Raw genomic sequence first — 16,569 nt, forward strand, 5'->3', positions numbered from 1 at the left:
GTTACCGTCAAACAAACTGTGAATATGACTTGTTGGGGCAGGAGATAGCATGTGCAAGCGACATTTTAACTCCTCATTCATCAACCAGATTGTTTATAGTGGGATTTAATTGATCAGGAGAAATCGAATTGACATAACAGTAAGCGCAATCCCTCTTCCATACCACATCCCCTACACAACCGCAGCAGATACACTCCGCCCAGACTAGAGTCTTCTCTATTGTGGGTTTTGGTCTGGGGGGGTCCAGTCTCTCTCTCCCTTCCTTACCAAGGCTTCCACTCGTGAGGCAGAGGGGCAACCATGCCCTCCCTGGCCAGCCACAGGAGCTCCGGCTCACTATCGGGATCAATGCCAATCTCTCTGGCATACTCATGGATCTCTGATGAGAGCAGGAGAGAGAGAGAGATGAGAGAGCATTATGGGAAGAGTTGAGAATGTTTAACTACATAATACCAATATATTATATCTAGTAATATACAATACGGTACACTACAGTTTGACGGATATGGGTTTTAGAAGGCCAATATCGACACCAATATTTTTAGACTGAGATCACAAATAGTCATTGATATTCAATATTCTTAGATTTGGCCATTTTCATGCCAAAGAATTACAAGCATTCAGTGTTTCCCCCGTAATTGTATTCTTGTCAGTCTAGAAAAGCCTCTAAAACACCACTTTAGACCATCATTTGACACTATAACTCTCCATAAAAACCCATACTGATTCAATTCTCTTAAGGTTAGCAGCCACACCACACCTATTCAATGTAGGGGAAACTGGGGTACATTGCTGCCTTGGGAGACCTTTTTTTTTTTTACAAAAAAACAATTGAATTATAAAGAAATGGGCACAGAAAAGAACATGTCATTGCAGGTTTTACAGACTGTTTACTGTGATCAGGAAGAAACCTCCATCATATCAGTATAGTGAACAACACTGACTAGTCGATATTTGATGGTTAATAAAAGGCCAATTTTGGCCTCATCAACAAACCAATACATTGATCTAAATCTATCATAGACACAGATAATCAGGGTGAGGATTACACACCAGCCAGATGTTGGTATTTCTTAACGGTGGCTGGTAACTTTGTATATTTGAACTGGTTTTGGATGTGCTAGCCAGTAGCCACTGTGACTCTAGAGCAGATATGCAAGTTTCTTGCCCTGCCAGATAGTTGTAATAGGTCAAAAACATGTGCAGCTCTTTGTCTTCATTAGCAGCAGCAGGACATTAGCACTGGTCGCTTTGAAGGCAAATATCCTGCTAATGTACCCACTAGAACAGGAGTTTTCAAAGTGGGAGGCGGGCCTCGGGCTCTGAGCAGTTTCAGGGGAGGCTCAGTGAATGGAAGTGAAAAAATATTACATTATTACATTGGTTATCATAAGGAGATCACATAGAATATTAGATTAACTTTATTAATCCCCAAAGGGGAAATTGGGTTGATCACATGCTCCAGGAAAAACAGATGCCACAATAGACATTAAAAACGCATACAAGTACAGAACACAGGTCATAAAAAAAAACACTTCAGACAGTACAGAAAACATATAAGATAATACTGCATTTCCAAGGAAACATAGAATATTGCTCAGGAACTAGTCAGAGCTGAGGAAAAGTCATTGTAATTCCAGTACAAGTAGAAAATATCAACACATAGGCTACAAGGCATACAGTATATACAGTACATAGGCATGTAGGGCCTACTACGGTAATAAGAAAAACATTCCAATACATGAAAATGAGAAAAAATAAATAAAAGACACCTACCCATGATCAAATTATAACAAAATCACCTGTTGGTGGCTAGCTTTACAGCTGAAGAGACAAAGGACTTTCTGAAATGCCTAAATGTGTGTGATTTTGTTAAAGAGATACAGTAGTTTTGTGGAATTTTACTGTTTTATCCCACTTTCACAGTTAGAAACTAAATGCCTTCAGACATACAATTTTTTATGTATTTGTGTGTGTGTGTGTGTGTGTGTCTGCAGTATGTCAAACAGCAATATCAGGCTATCTTGGCACAATTGTTGAGTGTCTGGGATCAAATAACAATCATGATCCAATAGGCATCCATAAATTGAGTGAGGGGGGCTCCTTTTCCCCAGCTTTGTCTGTGGGGAGGCCCACAGTATCACACTTTGAAAACCCCTGCACTAGAGAATGGGTTCAGAATTGTATGTAACGCTACCTTGTTCAGAGGGGATATAGTTCTCATCGTAGTCCTCTTCAAGGATCAGCTGGTCTCCAATGAGAGCAGCTGCAGTCATGGTAACTAAAGAGACATTGGGGTACCGTGGGAGAAACGGAATACAATATCATATTTTATAACGTAGAGACAGACAACACTAACGTTACATGTCAGCCAGTTCTTAGCTGTGGAAAATACAGCAATATAGATTTACTTGACAACTCATTTCCTCGGCTAAGAAGATTAACAACTTATTAGCGTTACCTTGTAGGGCTACTTTGACTTGTGCAAAGAGAGGCGATTATTAACGTTCGATATGCAATAATGCCAGTAATGCGCAGGAAAGAAAGCGAAGGAGCGAGCAGTTATGATGCCAACTCCAGCTAGCATCTCAACATAATCGAACATTACCATTAGCTTAACGCTAGCTAGCTAACGTTAAGTAGTTTCAGAATAGCTCGTTAACGTCCATCTATTGTTAACGTTAAGTGATTCAACGCTACCTTGCAAGGTCGTTTTCTCACTAGCCTCGGGGGCAATGTCGATCAGGTTTCACTTGGTCAACATGGACATTTTGTACGTAGAAGAGATAAAGATGAGCAAACGAAATATCAACATCATAAGCATATCTCCAAGGACGCTTCACCCGCTTCCTGTTGACGATTGGAAACTTCTTCTTCTTCTACCCCGTTTGGTTTTACGGCGGTTGGCATCCAAAATGTTGCATTACCGCCCCCTTCTGGACTAATCCATCCAATGTCCCCCTGGCCTAATCCATTACAGTCTAATTAGTCCAGTTTCTCTCAGAAAAACTGACAACTAGTTTCTTACCCTCCACTGCCCCCACACATCCCATTATACCCTTCACACTGGCCTCTATTTGACCCAGTCTCTGCAGTCATCATTGTCACCATCTCCACTTCATATCTCCTGCATGAGATCAGTACATGCTCCACCGTCTCCTTTACTTGACACTGACTACAATGCCCAGTTGGATGCTTCCCTATTATACTAAGTGTTCCATTTAAATTGCTGTGACCAATTCTTATTCTACTTATGACTCTTTGTTCTCTCCTATTTTTTGACGGTTTTGACTAAATATTAGGTTTCATCTGACAGCGATCATATAATGTAGATAGCAGAAGAATCAAAATGGCACAGCACCTTGATATTTACCACGGTGTGAGGGTCTGTTCCCATCCGGCCCTCTCAGATGTCCAGTGTGACGGGTAGTGTTTCTGATTGAAGATGCTGTATGTTAGTTGTGGATCCGTGTGCACTTGGGGTTAGAATTGGAAAGGTTTTATGTTTGAAATAGGCAGCATTGTTTTCAGAAGTGTTTTATTTCCTCTCAACACTGCTAGGCCAACGCAGCCTTATCTTCTCATGTAAAATGTTCGGTTTGCAGAACGAAAAATCTCCATACTGAGTTTTTGTTGTTGTCAATCTCTAGACTAAGGAAGAACATGCCAAATGAGTGTTTACTTTAAACTGGGGCAGCAAATGAACGTGGCAATTCAAAAGAGAAGCAGTAAGTTGTAAGTACTAAGTGTGGTCCTATGTGTACAGTTTCCCCAGATAGTCTTTGGCAGTTTGTGACTGAGCCAGACCAGGCCAGATTGGATAATGTGAAATTACCGGGGGGCTGGCCAGCTGCTTCTTGCATCATATGGGTTATATATCAAAATAAATCACATACAATACAATTGTACTCTTTGTTTACCATCTGAAAACATTAATAGTTCTGCATGTGTTGTTCCTACTTGGTGCTTGTCTACAAACTGTATGATAGCGCTGTCATAGTTAGGTGAACAAAAAATGTGAATTGAACTTGCTTGATTAACCAATACTGTGTGGAAGGCCACATATAGTATATTTTGAGAGACAATGCCGAGGGCCACTTAAGATCGGTCAAAGGGCCGCATCAGGCCCCCGGGCCGGACGTTCGACATGCCTGGTGTAGGCCTATCACTTTACTAATCATGAATGCATCTGCTCATTAAATTGCACTTTTCAATGTGTGTGTAATATATAGATCCTTTCCAAAAAAATGGAATATCATGGAAATATCATGGCATCGAGGCAGTAATTAAAGCAAAAGGATTCCCGACCAAGAGTGCAGGCATGAACATAACTTTTCAGAAGATCGACATTTCAGTTTGGAAAATACCCGTTTTTGATTGGTTTTATGTGATATTTAATTTCGTGAAATTGTTTTTATGAGCTGAAAGCCAGACTTATGCAAAGTAAAACAAATAAATACTTGAAATACTTTACTTTGTGTGTAATGAATCTATAATCTATGAAAGTTTCACTTTTTGAAAGGAATTATGGGAAAAAACATACTTTTCCATGATATTCAAATGTTTGGGAAAGGATCCTATATATATGTATGTGTGTATATATATACTGTATGAGGAGGTTTTTCCAGTGAGGCATAGGAGGATGGTCCTCCTCTATTAGATTGGGGATTTTATATAAAAAAAAAATATATTAAAAAAATATATTTTTTATTTTTATTTTTATATTTTTCATTTTTCATATTTTTTTTTTATAATAAAATATCAATCAAATGTGTTTTTTCTTATGTGCAGACGCTCATTTTTTCATTCATTATATAGCTCCATGCAGACGAGTCACTCTGGCCCTGGTCCCAGCATGGGGGAGGGGATAAAAAAACACCCGCCCTGTGGGCTTGATTTATTTGGTAATTTATCTAATGAAAAAATAAGATTGGTTGAAAAAGACTTGCAATTCACAGAAAACAGTGAGAGTGATGTGTTTTCCAACGAATCAGATTGAGGAGGAGGGGAGCTCTCCCTTAGCCCGTGAAACCAGGTGAAACCCTAATTGGTTGTTGTTTGATTGATAGATTGCTTGACATTGATTGACATTCTGTATTGTCCAATGCTGAATACGTCTGAAAATCGGCAACGTTGTTCCACTGCCTGGTCTGTGGTCACGCTGAATCAAGGAGGTGAAATCCACTGCTTGACCTGACAGGAAGGATTTACTGAGACAGTTAGCAGCATATCATATTTCCCTCTTATTTTTATTTACTTTTTTATCAATCAGTAAGTGTTCACAAGCCAGACAGTCGTTGATATTGGATTACCACCAAAACGAGTTTCGAGTTGCGGGGAGAATTGAGCTGCGCGATACGGGCTTTTTGCAATGTCAGAAAACTGGAATATTTGCAACGTCTCGACTGCAGCGTTTCCCCTACAGACAGCACGGATATTCAAGTAAGTCAATTGATTTCAAGTTATCCGAACCTTCTATTAAATTCGGCGTGGAAATGGTTCACCGAGCAGCGCTATTTTTGTCGTATTGAAGTTTCATCCTGTAATTTCTTATACTAAAACCCGCGAAGCTTTAATTCACACATTTTTTAACTGAATTTGGCCTGTAAATCGATAGCTGACAGCGGGCTCAATTTTAAAGCTTGAGTGGTGATCTTTATATCATATGAAAGTAGAAGAAATAAGGAATCGATTGGGATGAAGCATGTCAACCTAGGATGTCGGGAAGGGGGGGTAAATAACGCTCCAAAGTTGATAACTAAATGAGTAGTGCAGCACTGTGCACATGAAGACACACTCTCGTTCCAGATGCAATTAAGTGTAATTTAACGCTATTTGACAACAGTTTCGGCCATAGACTTTGTCAAGTATCATACAAACAGTGCAAGACAGCCATTATAAAGACAGGTTAGCTGATTGAATGGACAACACCTGTCTTGTGAAAGCACACCTGAGTGTGAGACATCATAGGATGAATCAAAACATTGATGTCACAGGTAGGCTGTATACCATAATATATCATGAATCTATGTGAATAAATAGATTTATATAAATAGTAATCACAGCCTAATGCATAGAGATAAATCCTGAAACCTTCTCGCAACAGTTCTAGCCTAAGCCAGTGGTTTTCAAAGTGGGGTCCCCAGCAAAAAGGGGGGATAATCTATTTTCACTATAATTCCATGCCATCCATAAGTAACACAATCTAAGATAGTGTAGAAGTGAGTAACTAGGCTAATTATAACCATAACAGCACAAATAATTGACAAAAATCTCGAAATAAATATACAGTATTTACTCTGAGAAATGAAATAATGAGAAAAGGAAAAATTATTGATGGTTAAAACTGAATAATGACATCACAACAGTCTAATCCTAATGCTAATTTAAAATGAGATTTGGGCGTTTTGGGCAAAAACTGCTTGTGGGTGAGAGTATCAGCAGCAGAGCACACGTCATATTTTCCCTGGGACCGCCTCAGGTGCCAGGTGCTGTTCCGTCCTGTAGTCCTCTCACTGGGTGCTAATGCAATGCTCCTCACTGGGTGGAAAGCTAAGAGGCTTGACAGCATGGGAAACATGGCAAATACACATGCACGCACGCGCGCACACGTGAAAAAAAAACCCCGCACTAGCTTCCTCCCCTGCTTCCAAGGTCACCAGCCACCACTGATTATGTATATATAGCCTACTGTATATATGTTTGTATGTAAAGTATGTGTATGTACAGTATATATATATATATATATATATGTGTGTGTGTGTGTGTGTGTGTGTGTGTGTGTGTGTGTGTGTGTGGGCTGGGAACCAATCAGCGATGATTTATTATCATAGCCTGATTAGTCGGGGATTTAAAGAGCACCTTAAGTGGTCAAGTTTGAATTTTCTTGGATCAGTTTGCAGGATTCACTTCACTGTACGCCGGTGTCTTTCGACTGTCTTCGAGAAAGGTAATGCTGCACATTTGATAATTTACAAATCATCTACCAAACGTTTTCCGAGCTATATTTTGAGCTAAAGATTTGTCAGCGTTAACTGGACGGAAGTAGAATTAACTCCACTAATGTTGTAGGTTCACTTCGACTTTAAGTCCAGTTGGCAAGCTAACGTTACTAGTTAGCCAGAACTGGCGCAGTTAGCTAGTCATTCATCCACGCCTACAGAAATAGGAGAGCAAACTAAACCGCAGAGCTAGTTGATTTATCGTCGATTCCGTCGTCCACCAGACGCTACCAGACCCAGCTGTCATCAATTGACAAGCTAACACCGAAACACGTTAGCATGGAAATGTGAAATATGGCCCTTTGCGCAATTCCAGTAACGTAGCGGATCTATGCCAGCGTTGGATGCACTTGCCTTCACACGACGTTAACTCTTGTGCCAAACACGTAAGCTCAGGGCCGCTGCTGGCCATTTGGGTGCCCTAAGCGTAATTGTTTTGTGGTGCCCCCCCCCCCCCCCCCGCAAAACTTTCAATAACTGTCAAACGAAAGACTGCAAATTCATTAATTATGAACGATACTAGTGTATCTCACATTACATTACATGTGGCAAACAAACAATTGTTAGAATTACTGTACATGTCAGCAAACAAGCGATTGTTAAACTGTACATGCAAGCAGGGGCGGACTGGGATCATAATTCAGGCCGGGCATTAGATACCAAGCAGGCCAGGCCGATACGGGCCGACGTGCGTGCCGGCGTCCGAAGGGCGGCGGCGAAAAATTTGGGCTGTTTGAAGCCCAATTTGGACCGTTTGAAGCCAGATTTGGGCTGTTTGAAGCCAGATTTGGGCCGTTTGAAGCCAGGTTTGGGCCAGTTGAAGCCAGATTTGGGCCGGTTGAAGACAGATTTGGGCCGTTTGAAGCCCAATTTGGGCCGAGTCCAATTTTACAATGAGATGCACCCACTTTAACCCTGAATAAAGTAATAAAAACACTAGTAAACCAGTAGGCGGCGCCTGGCCTGCTGTTCAGTGAGTGGCCTGACTGAGGGCACCAAAAAAAATTTTTTTTAAGCAATATAGCATGAGAGCCAGTGTGTTGTGAAGAATATATCCCCCTGATCAGCTGTTATCCCACGAGGCCGCAGGCCGAGTGGGATAACTGCTGAGCAGGGGGATATATTCCACAACACACGCAGCTCGAGTGCTATATTGCTTTTATAAAACGGTTTCCAAGTATGATAATATAATAATAATAATAATACTATAAGTCCGACTCCGACTGGCATGTCATTCTGATAGTCAGTTGAAACACTACTGTAAGGCGGGACCGCAAGAACATGCGGGTGATTTGATTGGATCGTTCTGGAGACTGAAGTTGACATTGGCCAATCCTGGCGCTTGCTGAGTAGCTGAGAGCTTTCTGGAATCCCCGACAGGCAGCTCCAGCCGCAGCGCTGCATTCTCAGCGCTTGAGAAGCTGAATGCTTTCTGCAAAGCCGACACCAACTAACGTTACGGGGTTAAATGCGGGGTTAACAGCCTTTCTTTTGCAAAGACATTAGCCCGCATCTATTCTTGTACAAAACATCATTTTCTGCGAAGTATTAGTAAAGTTATAAGCGAAGATCGATTCACAAGGATCTGACAGCTGTCTCCGCCATTTTTTTTTCTACGTTGTCATTTGAGGTAAGCCTTATTATTACTCTCTTAGTAAGAGAGTTGCCATGGCAACCAATAACCCATGGCCATGGGTTATTGAACTCGGTTACTGGAATTATACAATGGCTGTGAACCAATCAGATTGCTTGATTTGAGAGAGCCGTTTTATAATAGCCTATATCAGTGGTTCTCAAACTGTTCATGTCAAGGACACCTCTAAACTGACACAAATTAGACCACGGACCCATTTGATAAGATTTTGTCCCAGGTACCCCATCTGATAAGATGCTTGATTTTAGATGATTTATGACAGAAAGTGTATGAACCCCATGGCCATGACCAAAATAGTCATACATTCTGTAATTGTGTTATAGGCTATATGGAATCATAGCTCAAATAAATTATCCCCATTTTTGCTGGGGACCCTCTGGAACCCCTTCAGTTTAGTTTATTAGTTTATTTGTCAGGGACCATGTGCAAAAAATAACATTGATCTCAAAGAGAAAAGATGCTTTGCACCAGATTATAGCAAATTGCTATTTTCCATCTGCAGTCCCAGGGCAGGGTTGCCAGCACAAACAACAATACAATATATTATATTACAACATATATATATATATACAACATATATATATCAACACATCTTCCTTATACAGATTATACATATCACTACAAATCATACATACATAATCACAATTTATTTCTACACAAGGTATAAATATCACATTATGCAGTTCTGAAAAGACGAATTAGTAATAAAGCAGACTAATGTGGGCATTGTTGGTTATTTACAATCCATTTCTTAACTTCACGTGAAAAAGTATTAAAATCTGTACAGACTTTCAGGTCAGTGGGGAGTTTGTTCCAGTCCTGTATAGCTTTAAATGAGAAGCAGGATTGAGCAAAGGCAGAGCCTCTTTTTGGAACTCTACACTCCCCCCTTGAGGTCGACCTTGTAGTTCTGCTGCTGGTCTCAGAGCAGAGTTGCACAAAGGTCTTTAGGGGTGGGGGAGCAGCATTATATATGATCTTAACACGTTCACTGCCAACGACGTGTTAACACGTTTTCAGAATCCAGCTGTTCACTGCCAAGGACGATTGGCAGTCGATTTTTTTTTTTTGACGGTGGATCGTTGATCTGGCCCTTTTGCATCTCCTATTATAGTGTTAGAGCCGCCGGGCGTGTGCAATCCATTCCGCCGACCCACTGAGTGGAGACGGTGCTCAGACTATTGAGAGCCAAGCAAGCCAAGACAGCAGCATGGAAGCCATTATCATGAAAATGGATGGGGCGAAAACGCTGTCGTTTTCGCGCTGATTGCTGGCAGTGCGGGATTGCAAACTTGCATGGTGGATTGCGGATGGAGCACACTTTGAGGCACGCAGCGTAAATATGACCAGAGTCGCAGGGGCTTCATCGGAGCTCTCGGCCAGGGCTCCGGGAGGCGGGCGAGTCCAGCCGGGCTTCCTCGGGGAGCCAGGCACAGGCAGGCACAGCGGCAGCGGGGCAGTGAGACTCGTGACAAGCTTGTGGTGCAGCAGGCCATTTTGCCTTGCAAAATAGCACCAAATTGGAAACAGCCATAAAAGGCTTTTAGAATGGGATTTTCAACCCATTCTTTTTTGTTTCTTTTTCGCTCTAATTTAGAGTAATTTAATTTCTATTCAGAAATTTATTTGAGAGGTCGAGAGTATGAGAAAGTGCATTTGCACAGGTAGGAAAGTGCTTGTGACACGGCGCTGCAGCCAAGAAGAACGCCCACGGAGGGAGGAGTTGAGCAGAGGGGAGTTTCCTGCTGTTATGGAGGAAACTACTGTTCAAAACTATTGTTTAGGTCTTACTGATGCCAAAAATGAATGGTTAAAGTGACTGTTCTATCGAATTTCACAAAAAGCCGTTTATCTCTGAATATTTTTCCTGACGCTGAAACCATGCTGTATTCAATTGTTAATGCTTACATAACTACTAACTCTACAAACTAACTCTTTTAGACAGAGAAAGCACACATTCTATTAGTTATTTTTAGATGATTGGTGTTCACGAAGTCCTAACAGAAAAGAATCCTCGGCTCTTGTAAAATGAGCCTAGAATCCTCAAAAACCCCCCTGGCAGAACTTACCTACAGCATTGAATGTGTTAAAAACCATACGGATATTGGAGTACATAATTGTATTTTGAAAAGTTAACATTTTATATCGGTTCAAAGACCCCCGGTGGTCCCCGGACCACAATTTGATAATATAATTTAATTTGTTCCACAACAGTGACAGAGATGACAGGCGAACATACAGCATTATCGTCAAAAAAGGTCTTATTTCCTATATTATGGGTAACATTACTGTACAATAAGAGTTTTATTTTGAAAGAACTAAAACGGAAGACCTACAAAATGGAAGACCTACATTCTGGCTTGACGTTATGTTTGATTTGTATAGAGTATGCCAATATGAAATCATGAGACTTCAACATGTTTCCTCAGAAAAAAAATGGATCGACAAGTCTACAACCCACCTTCGGATGACATCTCAATGGCAACACAACTGCAGGTATAGTTCCACCTATATTGTTAAACAAATATATATATTTTTTGCATTAATTATGTTCATCATTAAACAGCTAGAATTATAAAAAAAAATGTGTTGTGTTTGCACTGCCAGGGTGTATTTGAGGCCCAATATTCGAAGCTTGTGTTGTGTGTGTGACTGGCCATTTAGTCGGGCCTTGCTCAGAGTTGGCACGCTGCCTCTCCCCCCAGAGGGTTCTCATAGTCCACTTCACTGGCCGATTCAAACTCCGCTCACCTGTGTGCTGCTCCAGAGTTCACTGGCTGATTCAAACTCTGCTCACCTGGTCCACTCTGGACAGCTCTCCGTGGTGCTGGACATGTGCTGAACACTAATTTGTCTTTTTATTTTTTCCCTTCAGCCATTGCTGTTGTCCTTTGAGGCATACACACAGAGCCCTCCTCCACCAGCCGCCTCCTCTCCCTCTTCCTCCTCCTCCTCCTCCAAGAGGTCAGCGTCCGCCTCCGCTCGCCCAGGTTCCGCCCTGCCACCGGGCAAACGCCGGCGGGTAAGGAAGATGAAATGAGTTTATTTGATGGGGACGATCATCTCCAACTGGTTACAAAGTTCAAGTTGATGTTGAAAAGTTCTCGCAAATGAAGCTTAATGATGTAAATGTCGCTCTGTGCAGGTGTTTTTCGTAGCTGACGAAGCAGAAGCTGCTGCCTGTATCAGGAAACGGTGCAGCCCCACCATGGTTTTCTCAGCACCTAAGAGAGCTAATCAGGTAACACACACACACCTCAAAGCTTCCACACAGGCTCCTTGAGAGAATAAAGCAGTGTCTTGGTTTGTTATGAAAGTTTTTTGGAGGTTTTTGTCTCCTGGATCATCTCCAAATGACGGCAGGTTTTTCTGTGTTGAGTTCCATCTTAAGTGTGTCTGCAACATTTTACAACGAGACGTCAGACATTTACCCCCCCAGCATCAAATAACACAACAGCGGTCTACATGAAAGTGTCTTACCCTAACTCTAACCCTAACTCTAACCCCATCACAGCCGGCTCCCACTGACAGCAGCTCCTCCGCTAAGAGCTGCTCTGCTCCTCCGAGGCCTGCTCAGAGCTCCTCCGCTCCTGCTCCTCCGAGGCCTGCTCAGAGCTCCTCCGCCCCTGCTCATCCGAGGCCTGCTAAGAACTGCTCTGCTCCTGCTCCAACGAGGCCTGCTAAGAGCCGCTCTGCTCCTGCTCCTCTGAGGCCTGCTCAGAGCTCCTCCGCCCCTCCGAGTGTAACAGATGTAAACAATGACGACTCTGCGTTGTGTTTTCAGCATTTATTTGCTCTCTGTAGAAGACATGAAACAAGCATGAGTTGCCTTCTGCTCTCTGCTGTGCATCTGAGTGATCTCCCTCATCAATGCCAGAAGCAATGTCTACTTATAGAATTCATTATTTCTTTTGTTACAGCACAGTAGACTTCAATAACCAAGAGCTATTAAAATATGCAATAAACATTTTCTTTCTTTGTTCTAAATTCAACAATTATGATTCTCAATGTTCCTCTCCAAAACAAGTCACATTTAACCATGAAAACCCGTAACAGTAGCCTATACAAAAGTATGAACAGTGCCCCAAGTGGACGAAATAAAAAGGTGCATGGGGGGGGGGTAGATAAATAAGACAACGAAAATGATAGTTACAGCAATGAAATGCATACCTGTAGAAGACATGAAACAAGCATGAGTTGCCTTCTGCTCTCTGCTGTGCATCTGAGTGATCTCCTAAACATGTAAAACAACAGCATGTTTACACGTGAAACTACCCCCTACGTTACATTGGTCACATGACAAAATGGCGGCTAGGTGTGTGTTCAGACAGTCTACAAACTTAGATTAGCAGCCCAAATAATACACAACAGCTCTACACAACGTAAAAGTACTAACAGTAAACAACATCCACCAAAGGCTACTACACAATTGGTTCGTTTTTCCGAAGAAAACAAGGAAATAGCACGGGAGCATTCACAACACAACTTACTATCATCAATGCCAGAAGCAATGTGAGGGTAGAGGAGGAGGGGCTACGGAAAGTCAAGAGGCACTTCTTTCTCGCCGAGAAGAGCCTGGTGACGCGAGGTTAAGAGGCACAGAAGAGGCGATATACAGAAGGTTACTTCTACAGGAAACATTGACAAAGTAAATTAATAAAAATAACTCATGGAGATAAAATTCACAAATACTCAACAGAGTCATTAGATGAAAATAAGATTCGCAGATACAACATGAAAATAATAATTGATAAAGTGTATTTATAACTCTGTTACACGAGGCCTGCTCAGAGCTGCTCTGCTCCTGCTCCTCCGAGGCCTGCTCAGAGCTGCTCTGCTCCTGCTCCTCTGAGGCCTGCTCAGAGCTCCTCCGCTCCTGATCCTGCTCCTGCAAACGCCCAACAGTTTGCTGCTGATTGCAGACTGATATTGTCGAGACATGTCTCCATCTGACAATACAACCCACCTTCGGATGACATCTTAATGGCAACACAACTGCAGGTATAGTTCCACCTATATTGTTAAACAAATATATATATATTTGCATTAATTATGTTCATCAACATTAAACAGCTAGAATTATTTAAAAAAATGTGTTGTGTTTGCACTGCCAGGGTGTATTTGAGGCCCAATATTCAAAGCGTGTGTTGTGTGTGTGACTGGCCATTTAGTCGGGCCTCACTCAGAGTTGGCACGCCGCCTCTCCCCCCTTTCCCCAGAGGGTTCTCATAGTCCACTTCACTGGCCGATTCAAACTCCGCTCACCTGTGTGCTGCTCCAGAGTTCACTGGCTGATTCAAACTCTGCTCACCTGGTCCACTCTGGAGAGCTCTCCGTGGTGCTGGACATGTGCTGAACACTAATTTGTCTTTTTATTTTTTCCCTTCAGCCATTGCTGTTGTCCTTTGAGGCATACGCACAGAGCCCTCCTCCACCAGCCGCCTCCTCTCCCTCTTCCTCCTCCTCCTCCTCCAAGAGGTCAGCGTCCGCCTCCGCTTGCCCAGGCTCCACCCTGCCACCGGGCAAACGCCGGCGGGTAAGGAAGATGAAATAAGTTTATTTGCTGGGGACGATCATCTCCAACTGGTTACAAAGTTCAAGTTGCTGTTGAAAAGTTCTCGCAAATGAAGCTTAATGATGTAAATGTCGCTCTGTGCAGGTGTTTTTCGTAGCTGACGAGGCAGAAGCTGCTGCCTGTATCAGGAAACGGTGCAGTCCCACCATGGTTTTCTCAGCACCTAAGAGAGCCAATCAGGTAACACACACACACCTCAAAGCTTCCGTCTGCGACATTTTACAACGAGACGTCAGACATTTACCCCCCCAGCATCAAATAACACAACAGCGGTCTACATGAAAGTGTCTTACCCTAACTCTAACTCTAACCCTAACTCTAACCCCATCACAGCCGGCTCCCACTGACAGCAGCTCCTCCGCTAAGAGCTGCTCTGCTCCTGCTCCTCCGAGGCCTGCTCAGAGCTCCTCTGCTCCTGCTCCTCCGAGGCCTGCTAAGAGCTGCTCTGCTCCTGCTCCTCTGAGGCCTGCTCAGAGCTGCTCTGCTCCTCCGAGGCCTGCTCAGAGCTCCTCTGCTCCTGCCCCCCCGAGGCCTGCTAAGAGCTGCTCTGCTCCTCCGAGGCCTGCTCAGAGCTCCTCTGCTCCTGCTCCTCCGAGGCCTGCTAAGAGCTGCTCTGCTCCTGCTCCTCTGAGGCCTGCTCAGAGCTGCTCTGCTCCTCCGAGGCCTGCTCAGAGCTCCTCTGCTCCTGCCCCCCCGAGGCCTGCTAAGAGCTGCTCTGCTCCTCCGAGGCCTGCTCAGAGCTCCTCTGCTCCTGCTCCTCCGAGGCCTGCTAAGAGCTGCTCTGCTCCTGCTCCTCTGAGGCCTGCTCAGAGCTCCTCTGCTCCTGCTCCTCCGAGGCCTGCTCAGAGCTCCTCTGCTCCTCTGAGGCCTGCTCAGAGCTGCTCTGCTCCTGCTCCTCCGAGGCCTGCTCAGAGCTGCTCTGCTCCTCCGAGGCCTGCTCAGAGCTCCTCTGCTCCTGCTCCTCCGAGGCCTGCTCAGAGCTGCTCTGCTCCTCTGAGGCCTGCTAAGAGCTGCTCTGCTCCTGCTCCTCCGAGGCCTGCTCAGAGCTGCTCTGCTCCTCTGAGGCCTGCTAAGAGCTCCTCTGCTCCTGCTCCTCCGAGGCCTGCTCAGAGCTGCTCTGCTCCTCTGAGGCCTGCTAAGAGCTGCTCTGCTCCTGCTCCTCCGAGGCCTGCTCAGAGCTGCTCTGCTCCTCTGAGGCCTGCTCAGAGCTGCTCTGCTCCTGCTCCTCCGAGGCCTGCTCACAGCTGCTCCCTCCACCCCGCAGCACCGCCCAGTGCCCCAAGAGGACACACACGCAAGCCACAGGGGGGCAAAAGTAAGTGTTGAGAGTCTGTGTGTGTGTGTGTCTTTGTGTGTGTGTGTGTGTGTGTGTGCGTGTGTGTGTGTGTGTGTGTGTGTGTGTGTGTGTGTGTGTGTGTGTGTGTGTGTGCGTGTGTGTGTGTGTGGTATACCAGAGGTTTTCAAAGTGGGAGGCGGGCCTCCCCAGGGAAGCTCCAAACAGTTTCAGGGGAGGCTCAGTGAACGGAAGGGAAAAAATATGACATTATCAAAAGGAAAACACAGAATAGCCTAAATGTGTGATTTAGTTCAAGAGATGATATTCAGCTTTACTTTATTCCAGACACTTAGGAAGGTCCATAGGAGAACATAACACCTTACAATACAATGCAAAACGTAGAAAAAATATAAAAACAACAGACCTTCATATCAAGATTACAGTCTATGATAGAGGCTCTTTCGCCAATGTCGCCACATGGTTGAGTTGAACCTGGTGTTACTTTTGACAGGATTAATTAAGGCCACAATAACACTGTTCATCGACTCATCTAGACGACGCATAAATCTGTACATGAGGTTTCTTAAAAGTGCTTTAAATGTAGGTATACCTACACTGACAAACAGCTGGCTGGCACTGTGCCATCTAGGGACACGCAACAACAAGTAGTGCATCATTATAAGCCACGTTTAGTCTTTGCATGCTGCTTTTCCTGTAGCTGCTCCACAGGTGAGCAGTACACAGCGGCGTACAGTACGCTCTGAACATTGAGGCTTTGACATCTGAAGTACACATATGAAATTTGCGAATCAACGTGTTTGCCTGTGCGTATAGTTTACAACGCTGTCTCTGAAGATCGTTATCATCAGACAAATCATCAGTAATACAATGGCCTAAGTATTTAATCTCAGTACACACTTCAAGAACATTATTACTCAAATAAAAATCAGGGAAAACTGACTTTCGATCTACTTTACAACGCACAATCATAATGTTCTTCTTGGCGTTGTATTGGATGTCACATTCTATGATGATATGATAGTTCAGAGATACAGTAGTTTTG

The 16,569-nt window shown here is 43.7% G+C and overlaps 1 protein-coding gene across 1 annotated transcript in view; it reads right to left on the reverse strand.

Annotated features, from left to right (window-relative positions):
- Positions 1-2,713, reverse strand: part of cep164 (centrosomal protein 164) — a 32,685-nt gene extending 29,972 nt beyond the window's left edge. Inside the window, exons 1-3 of the mRNA XM_083636586.1 lie at positions 2,701-2,713; positions 2,198-2,281; positions 268-379 (exon numbers count right to left, since the gene is read on the reverse strand). Coding sequence (XP_083492712.1) covers positions 268-379; positions 2,198-2,276 — 191 coding nt within the window. The 5' untranslated portion in view covers positions 2,277-2,281; positions 2,701-2,713. The remainder of the gene's footprint in view (positions 1-267; positions 380-2,197; positions 2,282-2,700) is intronic.
- Between the last annotated feature and the right edge of the window lie 13,856 nt (positions 2,714-16,569).

The sequence above is a fragment of the Poromitra crassiceps genome, assembly GCF_964638095.1.
Source record: "Poromitra crassiceps genome assembly, chromosome: 5".
NCBI classification, from domain to species: Eukaryota; Metazoa; Chordata; class Actinopteri; order Beryciformes; family Melamphaidae; genus Poromitra; species Poromitra crassiceps.